The 18,833-nt window shown below is 38.0% G+C and overlaps 1 protein-coding gene across 1 annotated transcript; it reads left to right on the forward strand.

The window, feature by feature from the left end:
- Positions 1 to 5,295: 5,295 nt before the first annotated feature.
- Positions 5,296 to 18,430, forward strand: LOC129767982 (uncharacterized). Its single transcript, XM_055769318.1, has 3 exons — positions 5,296 to 5,659; positions 5,974 to 6,385; positions 6,449 to 18,430. The coding sequence occupies exons 1-3, from the start codon at positions 5,594 to 5,596 to the stop codon at positions 6,892 to 6,894; spliced, it is 924 nt and encodes a 307-aa protein (XP_055625293.1). The 5' UTR covers positions 5,296 to 5,593; the 3' UTR covers positions 6,895 to 18,430.
- The last annotated feature ends 403 nt before the right edge of the window (positions 18,431 to 18,833 follow it).

The following is an 18,833-nucleotide window of genomic DNA, read 5'->3' on the forward strand; positions in this document are numbered from 1 at the left end:
TATTTCTTACAGAATTTACGTTTAACTGCCACACTGCTGAAATAATTCAACGACGCATTTCGCAAAGGGCTTATGAGTATCGACATTATTATTCATTAGCTTAACATGTGGTTAGCGTATTAGTATTATTCATTAGCTTAACATGTGGTTGCCAGTGGTTGTGTGGTTAGCGTAACAGCCTCACAATCCGATCGGCCTGGGTTCAATCCCAGCTGGCGTCGTTGGGATTTTCTGTGGCGAAAAATCTCTGGTTACGTCTTCCTTCGGAGGGGAAGTAAAAGAAGTTGGCCCGGCTCATGAGTTGTTGAGTCTGATAGGTAGGAACAGGTGGAGTCGCCTCCCTGATGTCGGTGATTGGCACTGAAGTGGCAGAAATAGGCCGACGAAAAATAAGCGAAGATAAAAAAAAATATATTCATTAGCTGGTCCGGCGAACTTCGTCCCGTTCAAAATTGATTTTTTGATATGAATTCTTTCGAACATTCATGTTTTGTGACTTAGCGAACATTCGTGGGTTCAATCGCAGAACTTTTCATTGATTGATATTCTAATTGGCCCTTTTCAATTTCCCTTTACTATAAATTTCCAAGTACTTCTACCAAAACTCGTCATGATAGTGAATTTATAATTTTCAGAACCGATTTTCGCCCGAGAGATTTGATTCACTTGCAAATAACATGTTTCTCCGTTACATGGAATACATGTTTGATACAGAACAGTAAATTTTCATTCATAATTTTTATCTTCAAAGCGCGTAACCCTACCCATATTTCGGATGCTTATAACTCGAACATTTATTAACAGATCGAAAAGATGTTAAAATACACCCTTCGACCCTTTACAATTTCCTTTTACTATAAATTGTCTAGTACTTCTACAAAAATTCGTCCTAATAATATAAAACGATTTTCAGACACAATTCTCGTTAAATCGGACCATTCCTTCCTCGGGTTTTGGACACACCAACACATTTGGTCTTCCATTTTTGTTTATATAGATAGAAGATATAGAATGCGTTATTCCGTCTGAAAATCCTTTTCCACTTTCGAATAAAAATCAATTCCGTTAGCGCCAACATCAAATGGACTTAGCTTAGCTTAGCTAATTGTAGAACATATGGGAATTCAATTTTCCGAATTTTCCGATTTTTCTCTCCGCTATATTGATTTACGGGAAGAGACGAATACAACGAAATATAGATGATTAAATTGAACCATTCCTTCCTCGGGTTTTGCACTTACCAACTCATTTGGCCTTCCAATTATATTTATAGATATAAGATATGGAAATGCGTTATTCGCCTGAAAATCCATTTCCACTTACGAACAAAGATCAATTTCGATAGCGCAAATATCGAATGGACTTACACTTATTATGATGTAATTTTCGAACATGTGGGAATTCAATTTTCCGACCTTCCTTCAGAGTTTTCCAAAAATTTTCCGATTTTTCTCTCCACTATATTGATCTACGGGAAGAAACGAATACAACAAAACACAGGAGGCTAAAATCGGACTATCCCTTCTTCGGGTTTTCCGCTTACCAACAGATTTTGCCTTACATTTTTATTTACATAGATATAAGATATGGAAATGCGTTATTTCGCCTGAAAATCCATTTCCACTTACGAACAAAGATCAATTTCGATAGCGCAAACATCGAATGGAACAACAACGCTTATTATGATGTAATTTTCGAATATGTGGGAATTCAATTTTCCGAATTTTCCGACCTTTCGTCAGAGTTTTCCGAAAATTTCCCGGTTTTTCTCTCCACTATATTGATCTACGGAAAGAGACGAATACAACAAAATAAAGAAGGCTAAAATCCGATGATCCTTTCTCCGGGTTTTCCGCTTACCAACAGATTTTGCCTTACATTTTTATTTATATAGATGAAGAATTATCTATTACAAAAATTTCAATGCATTCTTAAATAATATTCGAAATGGTAAACATGTGGATTGCATAATATAATTGCGTAGTTCTACGTCGAAAATATGCGGTCGTGTCCTAGATACAACCCCTTACATTTTTTCTCCGTAACATTGATCTACGGGCAATGACGAACACAACAAAATAAAGCAGACTCAAATCTAATCATTCCTTCTTCGGGCTTTGCGCTTATCAATACATTCGGCGATCCATTTTTTTATATGTTGATCTAGTAATCGAATAAGGGGATGTCCATACCCCATGTCGACAGAAAAGCTCGATTTCAGACTCAATCCCTCGCTCCTCATTCTCTCCATTCTCCGTGGACAAGTGTGGACATTTTCTATATCCCTTCACCTGTTGCTGTGGTATAAATAAAAACCGATGCGAACATCGTCACGCTGTTTAAGATATCAAAATGAATACTTACTTAGTAACACCACCTCAGCAAAGGTACAATATAGAGCAACCTTGCAGATATCATGAAAATAAATTAACATCGCAAAACCTTTCTCGTCTAAGTATCAGTGGCCCACTCTCTCTCTCTTTCACAGAACGCAAAACTACGTTGGCCTGTGTTTGGCGGCTAGAATGAACCTAGTCAAAACATAAAGCTGGAGTATCATTGTAATTTGTGGTTTCATCTATGTTTTATGATGATATTTTATTACAAATTCGTAAATCTTGGGAATAAAGGATTATAGGGAAAATTCGTGCCGATTTTATGGTAAAAGTTGAAATCATTAATTTTAAGACCAAAAATTTGTTCGATTCTACGTATCGTTATCCTTCACGCAACTTAAAATTCCATCCTCCCAGGACTTCTTCAGTTTTCGTTACGAAAAACTGGACAAGATACTTTTTTTTTGGTATCCAGTGAGTCAAAGTTCTTACCCCTTAGAAGATTCTACAGACATTAGATGGAATACGACGCCTATCACATTGGCGAATTCTGACCATTTGTTGTGGATCACTAACTAATTCGTTCAAATGCGAGCAGTCTTGTGGATTGCTGGTGGTCGACAGGTTGCTTTGTAGAAGAACATAATAAAAGAATTTCTTTCCAAAACTATCAAACACAGAGTATTGCTTTCTTCTAGTGAAGATCAATTTCGAAGATAGCTAATGGTGGTTCATTTCGTTTACCAAAGTTTTTTTCGTTCAATATCGTTGGAATTGATTTGATTTCGAGCCTGATCATGAACGTCACTTCACGGTGAAAACATGTTTTCGTTTATAAAGTGAGCCGCAGATGGAGATGTGTTCCATCAAATGCTTTTTGGTCAAGTTTTGTAGTACCCATACATTGTAGTGCTTCACTTAATGTATCTCCATAGGAATAGATAGATCGCTTTCCGATCATGTGCGTGGCTAGTAAAATCGAATTAACATACCCATTTCAATCGTCAAATGGTTAACTCTTTACTATATTCACTATTCATGTCTAAGCAAAAAAAAAAGAGCTGGATAATTTCATTTCTAATGATATACAACATAGCATATATCACAATAACCATTTTGCGTAATAAGTGTTGAAATTTCTTAATAAATTGTTACATGCCTCATTTTCAATTTCAAAGATTTAGTCCTACGTCAAAAATCATAGATCGAAAGCCAGCTATTTTATTAAAAATGCATTCCTCAGGAATAGAATAAACAGATGTATCTAAACAAAATCATTGTTCGTCTTACTTCCACTGGCAACCATCCGTTTCTTCTCACCAGTACAATTGTTTCAATGATTTAATTTTTTGACGTAGGACTACGTCTAACATTTCAATATAGGGGCCCATTTCAATATTTCGGTGTGAAAAAGTATTCAGTTTTTGAACGCCTATACCTCCTCAATTAATGAATGGATTTTGGTTCCAAATACACACATTGATAGGAAATATCCTCAGCAATTGCTTATACGCTACACATTACGGTTTCTCAGCTCGTATAAAGTTCAAATTGATGAAAAATTGGAAGAAAGGATTCCCTACTTTCCCATACATTTTGTCTGCGCTCCCGCAGCAAACAGCTATTGATTACAAGCAATCACGGGTACGGGCGAAACGTATGGACAAGGTGAAGGAGGGAGACAAAAAAAGTGATTATAAATAAATATAGGCGGTCGCTACAACGTTAACTATATGGCTATATAAAGTCAGCGATGGTGGGGCTTGGCCACATTCTATCATCGGACGCCAAGCAGGAAAGACGATATCTTGAAATTGATTTTCAGCAAAAGAGATATCGCTGCATTTGCCGGGGATGTTTGCGGTGCGATACCGCAAGAGTGAGAGACAGGAGTTCAATGGGACGTGGAACAGGAGAGCCTATCGAAGTGTGTTAAAAGCGGTGGAAGCGTCACGCCATGTGAATGAGTGGCTAATAGCTCTCAATTTGATAGAATGCTGGAGTTTTTAAACGGTTTTATATAGCTGTGATATATTTGTATGTTTGTATGTAACATGTTTGTCTATGGCGCTGTACCACATTAATTGAAATTTGACCCCTTTCCTGTTGACCGGTTGATCTGAAATTTGGAACACACCATGGGACAGCATGGCAGCATGGGACCGCCTCGGTTTCTTATAGTCGTTAGATGTCGTTTTTGCAGAAACGCATTTTGGTAGCACTAAAAAATAACAAAACACTACAAACAACAATACTACAACAAAGGTGGCCTTCGTAGAATAATTGGTTGCGTGTCCGCCATTAAGCGAACGATCATGAGACCTTAATTGAACTTAATTGAATTGAATCTTTGTATGTTTTTCCAGTCATTACGTCCTTGCAACTATGGTTTTGTGACGGTGATTCCAGCCTCTCACCGTTCACATACGCTCTGCTGCTTGCAGCAAGAAATATCGGCAATTAGTGCTATTATTGAACATTCGAACAATAGTAATACTCTCACGCCGAATGGTCGACATTGTGGAATTCCGTATGCTTCTCCAAGTTCCGATCCATTCTTCAGCAGATTTCGATCCACACAGCCAGATTAAACCACAAACAGCAAATTGAACTGTTATGTTCTCCGGTGGATCGCAATGCTCACTCCACACAGTACCACGGTGATGATACCCAGCAATTCCATTTTATTTAATGCCAAAAAGTGTCAAAGCAGACACAATGGAGTAATATTCGTGCTTGAAAGAAAATTATAACGGAAATAAGAGAGATCATATAAATTTGAAAATAAATTTAAACAAATAACGGTTTTTGTCGCAAAAGATACATCACAACATTTTCCGACCGCACTGTTCCGCGCTGCAAACTTATCGTGTTGCATCAAAAGATATCGCATTGCAACCGCATACAACAACAACAACAACAACAACAACGTGTTTCTGCTCTGTTTTGTTTTCAAATTTTGGCATCTGCGAACGTCAATCGCATGACATCATCCCAAAAAATGTAATTCAACGTGCATTGGAAGAAAATCAAATAGTTAAAGAAGTTCATCTGAGCGCTGAGAATAGTTTGCTGTTTTTCGTTGTCGTACAGTTCTCATTTGATGTTTTCTGTTCGCTGCTGCGAAGACAAAGAAGAATCTGCCGTGACCAACGTTTTTGCGAGCTGATCGATCCAACCGCAGAGCAATTGGAGGAAAGCGATGCGTATTTTGTTTGGACGTCGGACGTGGACCAACAAAAAGTAGAGATTGTTAAATGGCAACAAATACAGACGACGATGGTGTCGCTATTCTAATCTGTGACGATAGCTACGTTCAACAGGTGAGCATAAAAAGTTGGAGGGACTCCGTGTTTTCTTTGTGTACAATTTTCTTTGCCCGTGATGGGTCGTAGTGAAAAAAAAGAGATCAATTGGGGTCGATCTGTTGTTTCATGCAAATCAGTTCATTGAAGCGACATTGAACTGGTCGATAGAAAACTGAAAGACGAGTGTGTAGCTTCGTGTTCTCTTTCCCGTTGCTGTTATTTGTGTGTTTCGGTTATTTGGGAATTAGGTTTGTGATTGAAGCAATTGATAGATCCTCTAGCGATAGCGAGAGTTTCAACATATCACACAATTATCGTACATTTTGCAGATCAGTAACAACAATAATATCAACGACACCGAAGTAGATAGAACAGAACAAATGAGTACAAATCCGACACCGCCACCCTTACACAATCAACCTCCAGCGATGGGAATCAACATCAGTAACAATAGTAGTACCGGTAGTGGCAGTAGGGTAGTGATTAGTGTAGATGTGCTCCAGGAGCGTTATCAGCCGCCGAGCGGCAGTAGAAATGCCACAGCTAGTAGTGTAGTTATTCTTCACGGCAGCACGACTGGAACCCGCCGGGGTGAGCCGCCTAGCTATGACGAAGCAATCAATCCGGAAACACCGCCACCGTCCTATGACTCGCTATTCGGGCGAGTGCGCGAAGCGCATAAATCTTCAACCGGGATATTGGATTTCCTGAAAAATGTTGTCATACTTCTGTTGGGAACACGTGAGTAAACACTCCCATAAAGCTAGTTTCGATTAATCATTGTACGATTTTTTTCGTATGCAGTTGGGTGCACAATTATCCTCGGAATCACGATCGTCATCCCGGTTACCATGATCGTGTTCGGTTCAATTTATCTCTACGACTGTCCACAGGGAGAATACATTCCAGTCTTCCTGCTAGTCGGGGGCGGCTTTGGGGTGCTGAAACAGCTGCTCCATCTCTCAACGCGGGTTCGGAGCCGAGAGGAGCAAGAGCTGGAACGGCTCAGGCAATCGCCAACACAAACCCTGATCAACTGTTTCATGCTAGGGTGGTTCATTATCGGCTCGTTCTGGATCTATAAGATTTACGAGCCCAACTACGATCCGTCATACGGTAAATACTGTAACAAGTCGCTGTACCTGTTCACGTTTTGGTTGATCACGTCCGTGTATATTATGCTGGGTATCGTGACCGTGGTGCTGTGTGGAGTGAGCATTATCAGCATTGCAATCCACCGGAGAACATAACAGTTCAATTTGCTGTTTGGGGTTTAATTCGGTTGTGTGGATTGAACCCTACTGAAACACTGAATTGACCAGCTGCTGGAGAAGCCAGAAAGGATCGGGATTGTTGGAGAGAGAAACGGAATGATTTGCTTTTTGCTGTGCATTGGATGTATTTTTTTAGGTAGATATCATAGAGATATCTGGAGTTTTTTAAATCTCCCAAAATTTCAGGAGGTAAGAGCTGCTATTTTACGACACTTTAGAAGTACTGTTTAATACATCTTCTAGATATGGGTGTTTATTAAGAATCTAGATAAAGAAAAAGTAAAAATTACAAACAAAACGCGTAATACCAAAAATATATTTAAAAAAAATCACGATCTGAGTACTTTGTATTTGCCGCTTGTACAATCGAGGAACGCAGAGTTACTCAGCTTAAATGTGCCATACACGCGAACATTCGTCCTACGAATCGTAAGTTTTAGGACCCATCTATTTCTACTGTAGCTTAGTGATGCAGCTCTCTGCCATAGAGTCGATATATATATTTTTCAAACTGACTGAATTACTAGCCCAACTAGTTTGATCGCACACGATCTCATCTTTTAATTGATCATTCTGCTGTTGTAAACAAACAAAAAAAATGAAATCAAATTAGTTGTTAAGGACCAAAAACCAAAACACGGAACGGATGTTTGCGCCACTTACGATTATACTATTTCTACATTGGCCCTGCCCGGTCATATTCTGGTGCTGGCGGCTTCGGATGCGGATCTGGACTGAATAATTGATTGATTCTCTTATAGAGGACGAACGCAGAGTTGTGGAGAGACTTTCTTGCTTTTTCAGAGATAATTGAACATTGAGTTCTTGCCGACAGGGTCCAACATTTTCGAAGACGATACATGAAAATTGACTTTCCTCTCAGTTAGTGATTGCATTACTGTGCTCAAATTTCGATAGCCGTTTATTCGGTAATGAACCGGTAAATTACCGGTAAAAACATACTTTAAAATAAACAATTTTCTTGAAGAAACGGCTTTTATTTATGATGAAAATTTTTGCTGGTTAAAGTAATACTTAAGGACATAGAGAATGGTAACTTTGTCGTCTTCTAATCTAGATCGGATCTCATTAACAAAGTTTCCTGAAGATGAAAACGCCCTTCAAAGTCCAATTATACTGATTAGAAGAGTATCGAATGCTATTGTCATGTATTTGCCTCTGATGCTCTCTGTACGAAAACTCTTGCCCGTGGATTTTCATCAATCCGTTTATAGACGTTGAGATTGGGCTGGACGTTGATACCTTTGATTGTTTGAATCGTCGTTCAGGAAAATTTGGAAAATCGAAATTTTGTTTTCGATGCCAAATGTCTTAAAAATGCATAAAACGTCGAGATCTGGGGTGGCATTGCGCATTTCGAAACGAGTAACTCGTTTCGAGTAAATTCGAACTCAAATCGAAATGGTTTTAGTATTATGTATATTTTTCATGTTCATATTTTCTGTGTACTAGATTTAGAGCAAAATTTGTCTCGTAAAGAAATGTAAAATTTTTGGGTTCGTAAGCAAAGCTGCTCAAATGTATGTCAAAAAGGTCGAAACGAACAAAAATCACTCGTTTGGAAATGCGCAATGTCACCCCTGGTGTTATCTCGAAAAAAAATTTTGACCGAAAATCGACTTTTTGGGTCTTAGCCTGAGAGGCCAAAGCATCAAAACTTTGAGTGCTTTGAGACACCCCTAAATCATGTCCGATCGAGAAACTTTGCACAGGTCATTTTTTGTGCCAATAAACGAATTGTACGTGGTCGGTTTTTGAAATTCGATAATTTTTTTTTTCATACCTTCAAAGAAGGTCGATTTTCTCTCAATTTTTTTTCGAGATAACACCAGATCTCGACGTTTCACGCATTTTTAAGTCATTTGACATCGAAAATTTTTTGACGTAGGACTACGTCTTTCATTTCTATACCGGGGTGTAAAATCAAAGTTTCGAAAACGAAAGCGTTACGCCGGAGACCGAGATTTTGAGCGTTAATAGCTCCTAAACAACTGAACGAAATGGTTTGATAAACACTTCATTCGAAAGATAAAATGTCTACGCGTTATATACTTGTTACTTTTTCATCCAAAAACTTATTTCAATAGTCTTAAAATCGCTTTCAAAACAGGCTATTGAAATCACCAATCGTTATATAAGCGAGCGCCGCTCGTAAATCCACTCAGTTATAATTGAACTGCGAATGGAACATGTTGTCGCTGTTGTGATGAAGCTAACTTCGTTTATCATGAAAGCGCTGATGAACGGTGTCACCAAGAGCCTGTTTGTGCACCTTAGGCCAGAAGGGAATCCATCAGGAGGAGAGTGATGCCACGGTTCCGCTTGAAACATCGGAGCAGCCACCACACATACATACACGCGCGGAACCCTCGTTGCTATCATCGTTGCTGAAAAATAATCTACCAACTCCCCTGGGAATTGAAAAATACATTCATGCGAAAGAGTTTATTTTAATGTTTTCTATCCATACAAAGCTGCAACTAAATACATTTGGTTTTGTGATTTTTCAATCAAGTGTAATTAGCTGGAAAGCTTCTGAAGATTATTCTTCCCCATCAGTAGGATATTTTCGTATCCGATATTGTATGCGCGTGCAACGGAAAATGTTTCGTATCGCGAAAATTATATAATTTTTAATCGATTATTGCTCAGTCGCCGAAATTTTCATACTCAGAGTGTTCATTCCCCTCGAGTTTGCCTTCCAAATTGCCATCGTAAACCACCCCTTCTCTTGATTCAATCACTGACAAAAAGCATACTTAAGCGATATTCTGGTGGTGAAACCAATTCATTTTTCATGAGGACATCGACAAGACAACATCGTTACTGAACGAGCTGAACGTGCTGGACGAGCTGGACGGCGAGGGATCGAGGGATTCATTACCCGGCCTGACCTGACCTGAAATACAATCAGTTTGTTTTGACTGTGAGGGAGCGCAGAAAAGCCGATCGATCAGAAGGAGAAGAGAAGGTGACCAAGAGAGTATCAGCATCGAAAAACGGTTCCCCGGGAAGAGATCGAAGCACCCGCCACACACACACACATACACGCGCGCAACTTGTTCGTTTGCTGGTTATCGAGAAGAAACCTGAAAAGAAGTGATCGTTGTTGAAAAATAATCTGCCAGTTCCCCTTGGAATTGAAAATTACATTCAAGCGAGTTTATTTTAATGTTTTCTATCCATATAATACTGCGACCACATACATTTGGTTTTGTGATTTGTCAATCAAGTGCAGTTAGCAGGAAAGCTTCTGAAGATTATTCTTCAGAACAAGGTTTTTTGTACCAATATTGGATGCATAAAACCTTGAGCCTCCAACGTAACACTCTCGTTTTTGAAGTCACCCAAATATTTATTTATTCATTCATTCAGGATGGATTTAGATTCAACTTCAAACAAATGATCTCTAAATCAACGATAGTCCTACGTCACCCTTGCGGTTATACCATAGATATAACCCACTTCCTGTTTTTTTTCCAAATTTCCTTTAGGGGCTGTCTACATACCACGTGGACAGAAAAAAGCACGATTTTATACTCCCCCCTCCCCCTCCGTGGACAATCGTGGACATTTTCACACCCCTCCCCCTGTTGTCCACGTAGACATTTTTGCTTATTTAATTCGTATAATTGAGGAAATAACTGGATTACATTAAATTTAAATTCCATTTAAGTTTTTTTTTTCAAATTTTACTAACTGTACCCTGCCACGCTTTGGCTATCTAGGATTCCAACACGCAAACGCGCAATATACAGTTGAACAATTCGCACTCGAATCTACATCACACAATTCCAAAGATTGATCTTGAGCAACGCCAATCGAATAAAATTAAATGGATTTAAAATCATTATCGGATACAATTTTAGTTCACGATTTTTTGAACACTTGCAAAAAAAATGTTTTGCTACCACATAGAAAACGTATTCAATATTAGAAAATTGCTCACAGCTTTCCTTCAGAAGTGTGTTTATTCCATCTGAAAATCTTAAAGCATTTTGAGGGGTTGGCAGTAGCAACAACAATCCTTGAAGTGGATTTTATATTGTGTCATAATATGAGCTTCATCAGTGGCGAATTTTTCGAGTTTATGAAGCGCACAAAAAACAAACAGAACAATTGTATATGCAAAGATTGTTTTTATCAATTAAAAAGAAAGAAAGAAGAATTTCAAGAAAAGAAAAGATGGATGCACTGGTCTCTATGCACTGATATCTAAAGATCTTCATTTGATAAAGGATTGAGGAGTAAAGGGTCGAAATTTCTAAGCGATTTCGAAACGCCTGTACTTTCTATATAAATCATGACATGAAGACAAAAAAATCAGCATATTCAAACTACAAATTTCTGGTTTATGGATATCGTACGTACATATTTTAATTTAATGTGTATATACGTTGTAGACGAAAGACATTGCAAGAAAAGATAAAACGTTTGCTTTCAAAGTTTCTATAAATTTTAAAAATATATTCACAATAACAATCCAATGAACCTGATTGTTTCGTTTCATTTGATTCATAGAAAGTTTCAGTAGAACTGTTTTCTACAGAGGTATTCTCTATCGAATGATCCGTTTATCCTTTAATTTTGAATCATGAATTATTCATGAAATAATGAACGCACCGCAAATCGATGGTCAAATCTGCCCACTGCAAACTTGAAAATATTCTATACAAGGTCCAGTTGTTGCTTTGACAAATGCATTATTTTATAACAGAGTTATAGCGTTTCAAAAATCATTAAACATTTTCGATGTCGCATTTTGATCCTCTATTTTTTTGTCGAGTGTAGTGTTTTTTGCCCACTCCGGGGTACGATTCGTCACAGGAAATGTCGATTTATTTACACATTCGCTTCACTTTAAGTCATCAGCGCAATGCGAAACCTTTTCCGCAATAGTTCCGGGAAATTTCAGAAGGTACTAATAGCGTATTAGAAATATTTTCAATGTATATTTGCGTAACCTCAGATAACCTAATAAAAAACAAAACCTTCTAAAATGCAAGAATATGTAAACTTTCTTACAGTATTACTTTGATAAAGGAACACACATTGTGATGTAGGAAAAAAACCATTGGATTGAACCTCCTACAGGATCATAAATGTAGGTTTTCGTTTGACGATTTTTCGGTTTTTTGTCATTTTCCGGAAAACAAAAGCACGGAAAAAAAGACGGGTGGGTAATGTCGGGGACATAACCGGAGTGACGTAGGACTATACAAAGGGGACAGCTTTTGTTAAATATATATTTTAAATATATTGTTTTATTTTCTTCTCCTACGTGAATACCTACCTATGTACCTGAAAAATGGATTAGTTTACTGTTTACTCTTTATGAACATGTTGGTGGTTCTGAAAAGAACCTTTGGCGTTGTGTTTTTGCGTTTTTTATGAAGGCTCACCACCTAGCCCCGTACATGGAATACATCTTTACATTGTCTTTGATCCCCATGTACGTCCATCACGACCATTTGTTTTAGAAAGCATTGAACTGTATTTCCTAAACTCTTTTTTGGAAGGTTTAATGGCCCTGAAAAGCGCCTTGTTTTATGGAATGGTTCCAATTTAGAAAACTTTGTACTCGTGGTTTTGAAAAAAACCATTTCGAACGCCCTCGATGCCGCCTTGTTCTGGATTTGCCACCAAAGCAGTTTGTATAAAGAACAAACTTTTTTCTTATGCTACCCGATGCCGTTTTTCTATTGCGTTTGCCACTCGCCACTCGCTGCAACTGCCTGTTGTCTTGATGTCCACCGAACCGAATGTGTTCTGTTCCGAATGCGGGGTTTCTTATCGTCGCGAGCAGCTTTGCCAGCTAACTCGATCACTTCGGCGGCCGAAACTATATAACGCCGGCTCGGACTAGCTACCCTTGCGGGAAACTCCAGACCAACACGGTTCGAGCGGGATTTTGCCTTTCCCTTCACTTTTCCTCCTTTGCCATGTCCAGACATGGCTGCTTGGGTTGGTTTATTGATGTGTTGTGATGCGAACTGATGTGGTGTACGGTTTGAATGAGAATGATCGTTACGGCAGCGGAGCGGGGATTTTTAAGCTGACTGGCTGGCTCGAGAATTACGCATGTGTGAGACTGCGACCAATGTTTCGTTCATATTTTTTCTTTTTCCTTTCCAATCGTGCTTCATTCTATTTCGCTGCTGCTCTGGTTGCCCGTTTTGGTCGGTACGATTTGAGGAGCACAAAATGGACCAATCAAAAATGGGCACATAGTGCATTTTGACAATGCTTGATATTTCACAATTATTCAATTATTTATCTCAAGAAAAATGAAATGTTATTCGTTATGATAGATGCGTAGATATTTCCTATCAATTGATGCAAAAACCTTTGCGATCTATTGAGAAATGCTCGAGTTATAAGCGTTCCAAATCTTGCATTTTTTCCTACTTGTTCAGTGCCTAGATTTCCATTTCACCCCCTATATCTTCCGGTTAGACGTAGTCCTACATCAAAAAACGAGTGGATAATGTCGGAGACATAACTGGAGAGACGTAGGACTACACCAATGGGTGTCCATTATTCAAATATGGTGGAGCACAGATCGCAGAATGACCAACTTTTCATGTACAAAATTACAGAAAAAATCAAAGGATAAAATAAAACCTCAGCACTCAACAAACACTCAAAAGTTTAGATTCAAATACGAAAAAATCAAAATTTGTCGTGCAAATGTCGTGCGGTCTTTCCATCATTGATTCCGATAAAAAACTGCAGGGAAAACGATTCGAGAAGCTTTTTACTATTGATTATTTTGATATTTGACAGATTTTGGACGTATCAGTGGATATTTTTGGAAATAGCACAGAAGGGAGCCGAAAGATAAAGTATTTCGTTAAAATCGTAACAGTTCCATGAAATTGATCCGAATCAAAATGAAAATGTCTCATTCTGTACTAGTATTTAAAGTTCTGTCAAGATAACTTTGAACTGTGTTAGTAAATCCATTTTTTAAAATCTTCTATGACACTTCTCAGCCGTCGTTTAACTAAATTAAAAATCACAAACAATTCATTTATTGGAAAATATCGACAATCGTTTTTAAATTTCATGTTAATTGAATGTTTTAGGAACTACAGGTTAAGTACTATTAGAGAATTAGATTACTAGTCTACATTTGGATTTTTTCTGAAAAATTACTGGAAAATCAGGGAATATCATGGAATTTTTTTTTTATTTTGACTCGACACCCTGTTGATGATGCTGCTCCCGATCTCAAGGACCAAAAACCAAAACACGGAACGGATGTTTGCGCCACTTACGATTATACTATTTCTACATTGGCCCTGCCCGGTCATATTCTGGTGCTGGCGGCTTCGGATGCGGATCTGGACTGAATAATTGATTGATTCTCTTATAGGGGACGAACGCAGAGTTGTGGAGAGACTTTCTTGCTTTTCCAGAGATAATTGAACATTGAGTTCTTGCCCAGGGTCCAACATTTTCGAAGACGATACATGAAAATTGACTTTCCTCTCAGTTAGTGATTGCATTACTGTGCTCAAATTTCGATAGCCGTTTATTCGGTAATGAACCGGTAAATTACCGGTAAAAACATACTTTAAAATAATCAATTTTCTTGAAGAAACGGCTTTTATTTATGATGAAAATTTTTGCTGGTTAAAGTAATACTTAAGGACATAGAGAATGGTAACTTTGTCGTCTTCTAATCTAGATCGGATCTCATTAACAAAGTTTCCTGAAGAGGAAAACGCCCTTCAAAGTCCAATTATGTTGATTAGAAGAGTATCGAATACTATTGTCATGTATTTGCCTCTGATGCTCTCTGTACGAAAACTCTTGCCCGTGGATTTTCATCAATCCGTTTATAGACGTTGAGATTGGGCTGGACGTTGATACCTTTGATTGTTTGAATCGTCGTTCAGGAAAATTTGGAAAATCGAAATTTTGTTTTCGATGCCAAATGTCTTAAAAATGCATAAAACGTCGAGATCTGGGGTGGCATTGCGCATTTCGAAACGAGTAACTCGTTTCGAGTAAATTCGAACTCAAATCGAAATGGTTTTAGTATTATGTATATTTTTCATGTTCATATTTTCTGTGTACTAGATTTAGAGCAAAATTTGTCTCGTAAAGAAATGTAAAATTTTTGGGTTCGTAAGCAAAGCTGCTCAAATGTATGTCAAAAAGGTCGAAACGAACAAAAATCACTCGTTTGGAAATGCGCAATGTCACCCCTGGTGTTATCTCGAAAAAAAATTTTGACCGAAAATCGACTTTTTGGGTCTTAGCCTGAGAGGCCAAAGCATCAAAACTTTGAGTGCTTTGAGACACCCCTAAATCATGTCCGATCGAGCTGAAACTTTGCACAGGTCATTTTTTGTGTCAATAAACGAATTGTACGTGGTCGGTTTTTGAAATTCGATAATTATTTTTTTTCATACCTTCAAAGAAGGTCGATTTTCTCTCAATTTTTTTTTTCGAGATAACACCAGATCTCGACGTTTCACGCATTTTGAAGTCATTTGACATCGAAAATTTTTTGACGTAGGACTACGTCTTTCATTTCTATACCGGGGTGTAAAATCAAAGTTTCGAAAACGAAAGCGTTACGCCGGAGACCGAGATTTTGAGCGTTAATAGCTCCTAAACAACTGAACGAAATGGTATGATAAACACTTCATTCGAAAGATAAAGACATTTTCTTTGACGGAATATTCATCTCGGGATAGTCTTGTTTAGTCCCATCAGAAATCTGGGCCGATTCAGCGGATTTTACGGATGATTTTACTGGATTCAACTCCTGCTTGATGTCAATCAATACCTTTAAGCGAGCCGTCCGGTTTTGATTTCCCGAGGCATGAGAATCGTTGGCCTTTCTGACAGTAAGAACAGCTAAAAATAAACTGTTTTGTGTATTAATTGTATAATCTGGGTTTGTTTAAATTTAGCTGTTGGTATCAGTTTTCGACGATATTGTTCTTCCAAGCCATCGGTATGCACGAAACAATCTGGACTGAAGTGAAGCGAGCAAATGTACATGTTAGTATTGCTGTTAGTATTGCTGTGCGAAGAATCAAAACCATTTCATCCGAATGGTCACATCCCTCGGGAATCGATGAAATGATAATTTGTGGGATATGTTTTCATAATTCGAGTTAGACTCGAACCCGGGCATCAATGACCGACGGCCTTATTCTGCGTGGCGTGTGAGGTGAGATGACAATTGTCACTTATGTCACGCGATTCCACCAGGCGTATGCCGTGAGAAATCTCACTTGAATGAACTCTCACTTTATTCCCGCTCTCAAATATACGTGACGATTGTCACATGAACTGGGATTTCTAGGTGACAATCGTCGACATGTCTTGAGGTGTCGACAGTGCATGAAAACAAATGAAAAAAGGAAGAGGAATAATAAGTGTTTTTTTGGGTCGTATAGAATCGATAGTAATGGTATTATATGTATCAATAAATTCAATTTATCTTCAATTTTCACAGTACGAAAGACAAATTGCAAGTAGTTTGTTTTTTTTTGTGAAAGTGGTAGTGAGTCTGTTATTCCTCAATTGGACGAATAAGCACACCGAAATTATTTTCATTTCATGAAATCTATTTATTTTCTCTAAAATATATCTATCATATGGGTCTTGTGTTTCATCTATCTATCCGCGAGTCATCGTCACCCAACTGCATATCCATTTCAGAAGCCGTGGTATATGCCCGAGCCGGAGCCAGAGCAACAATTTAACACTGAGAGTGCAGAGAGCAGCAGCAACTACGACCAAAACAAACAAAAATGCTAAACTTTACAGGATGCAATCAACTGTTTCACCAAATCTAAATCAAATACCTGCAAATTCGGCAGAATGTCCTGATACACTAACAACAGGCCAGGTTAAATCAGATCTATAGATACGGTACTGACTGCAGCAAAACAAATATCTGACCTCTCTGAGCGAAACAAATAAAATTCTGGGATGCCAGATGTTTTTTCTCAAATATATGCGATAAAAATCTGAAATATTTGTAAATATGTGCTAATGTCTGACATACTGACCAGCTTCGTTTATCATATGGAATCAATAATGTTTTGTCACTATTTTAAATAGCCTGCAGCAGGAATAAAAGGTTATGATAAAAGTTAAATGTCTACAAATTCGTGAACACATGTGCGAATGTGGCATCTCTGATCAGATTTGGCAACCAGCAGAATGAACGCCTTGTCACTTGCTGTTCATCCTCTCACATACATCAAATGAACCTCTCACGGCATCCGAAACGACTGTAGGAATAGAGTGAGGAGAGTTGCGTGATGGTGATGTGACAATTGTCATCTCACCTCACACGCCGCGTAGAATCAGGCCGCGAATACTAACGCATCCGGGTGCCACACATCGAGCCATAGAGTTGTCTGAAAATGAAAATATTTTATATATATTCCTTCGCAGTCGAGCCGCCGTATAAGGCCAGTTTCAAAAAGCTGCACAGAAACAACACATCCAGGGTACTAATTCCGGAAAGCCTTTCACGTTAATGGTTCAATAACTACTCTATCTCACGTATTGTTCAATAATTTAAAAAAAGTAGCAAAACACGTAATATTCGCAACAAAAAAAAACACTTGTTATGAATTGCTTTGCGGTCGCTACTTTTCGTCAAAGCTAAGATGTCATAGTTGAGAGTGTATAAGTGAATCGTGTCCTACACACTTCGAGTCCAGGTTACCTTGTCATAAACGTACCCCGGGCTACATCATCAATGCATACAGCAAATGGCCTGAGGTAATAACAACCAAGCGAATCGCCACTGAAGTAACGCTTATCATGTTGATGAAAATCATCAATCATCACATCTATTTTCATGTCTACTTAGTTTTTGTGCATTATTCCACATTAACTATGTATTGGAGATGGGAATACTCCCATGGCCAAACCCGTGTTCATGTCCTATGATTTCGCATCCGTTTCCAGGGTACCAGAATAAATGTCTTTTTTTTTTGTGAATATGTGCTATAACAAGACCAACGACAATTCATTAAATATAATGTTTTTGCAAACCGTACACTTCGTCAACTAATCGGCTAAGACAGGCACAAACAAGGAAACAACCAATATTTACACGATGGCCCCACAGGAAATTATTTGCTAGTGCATTTGAGTGTTCTCTCTTTTGTTTCTCACCAGTCTAAATATACATTGTAGGAATATATACAAACGGGCAGGAAATATTTTATAAAATCACAAATGTGGCAATTTACTTTACATACTATATGAGCTATATTTATGGATGCCTATAAACGGTGGAAACTTTAACTATAGGTAATAAGAAGCTATGCTGCGCGCACCATAAATTGGTGTCGCAGAACCAGAATACCAAATCGAAACATGTTGGTCCACACCGATTTATGAACACTAAAATTGTATAACCATCGGACGTAAATTGAACCTCTTCACAATTCTTATATTCATATATATTCTCTGCTATTATGAATTTCTCCTGTTATTAAAGTTACAGCATATACTTAAACTTTATCAAAGCATCGATGTTATACTTATATCACAGTCCTTCCCGTGAAACGATCTTCTTGATTTGTACTAACGTTCCTGGAGGAACTTCTACCGTCTCAAAGTAGGTATTGAACTTGCGTCATGTTTATTAGTAGGTTTTTTTTATTTATTTACAATTATCAGGGTATCGACTCAAAATCCGAAAAAAATCTCTGATTTTCCAGTGAATTTTCAGAAAAATTCAAGATATAAACTAGTAATCAAATTTTCGACTAATTCTGTAATGAAAGTTTTTAAAACATGTAATAAAATGAAAAAAAAAGTATGAATATTTTTCACACGAGAGACAGAAGACCATTTTTCTTAAAAAAAAGTTCTGTAAACACATTGATAGTTCACACTAT

This window comes from Toxorhynchites rutilus, chromosome 2 (genome assembly GCF_029784135.1).
Source record: "Toxorhynchites rutilus septentrionalis strain SRP chromosome 2, ASM2978413v1, whole genome shotgun sequence".
NCBI lineage: Eukaryota > Metazoa > Arthropoda > Insecta > Diptera > Culicidae > Toxorhynchites > Toxorhynchites rutilus.

Coding starts and splice junctions, on each gene's coding strand:
- LOC129767982 (XM_055769318.1), top strand. CDS start 5,594: ATGGCAACAAATACAGACGACGATGGTGTCGCTATTCTAATCTGTGAC. Junction 5,660..5,973: donor ACGATAGCTACGTTCAACAG/GTGAGCATAAAA, acceptor TACATTTTGCAG/ATCAGTAACAACAATAATAT. Junction 6,386..6,448: donor CATACTTCTGTTGGGAACAC/GTGAGTAAACAC, acceptor TTTCGTATGCAG/TTGGGTGCACAATTATCCTC.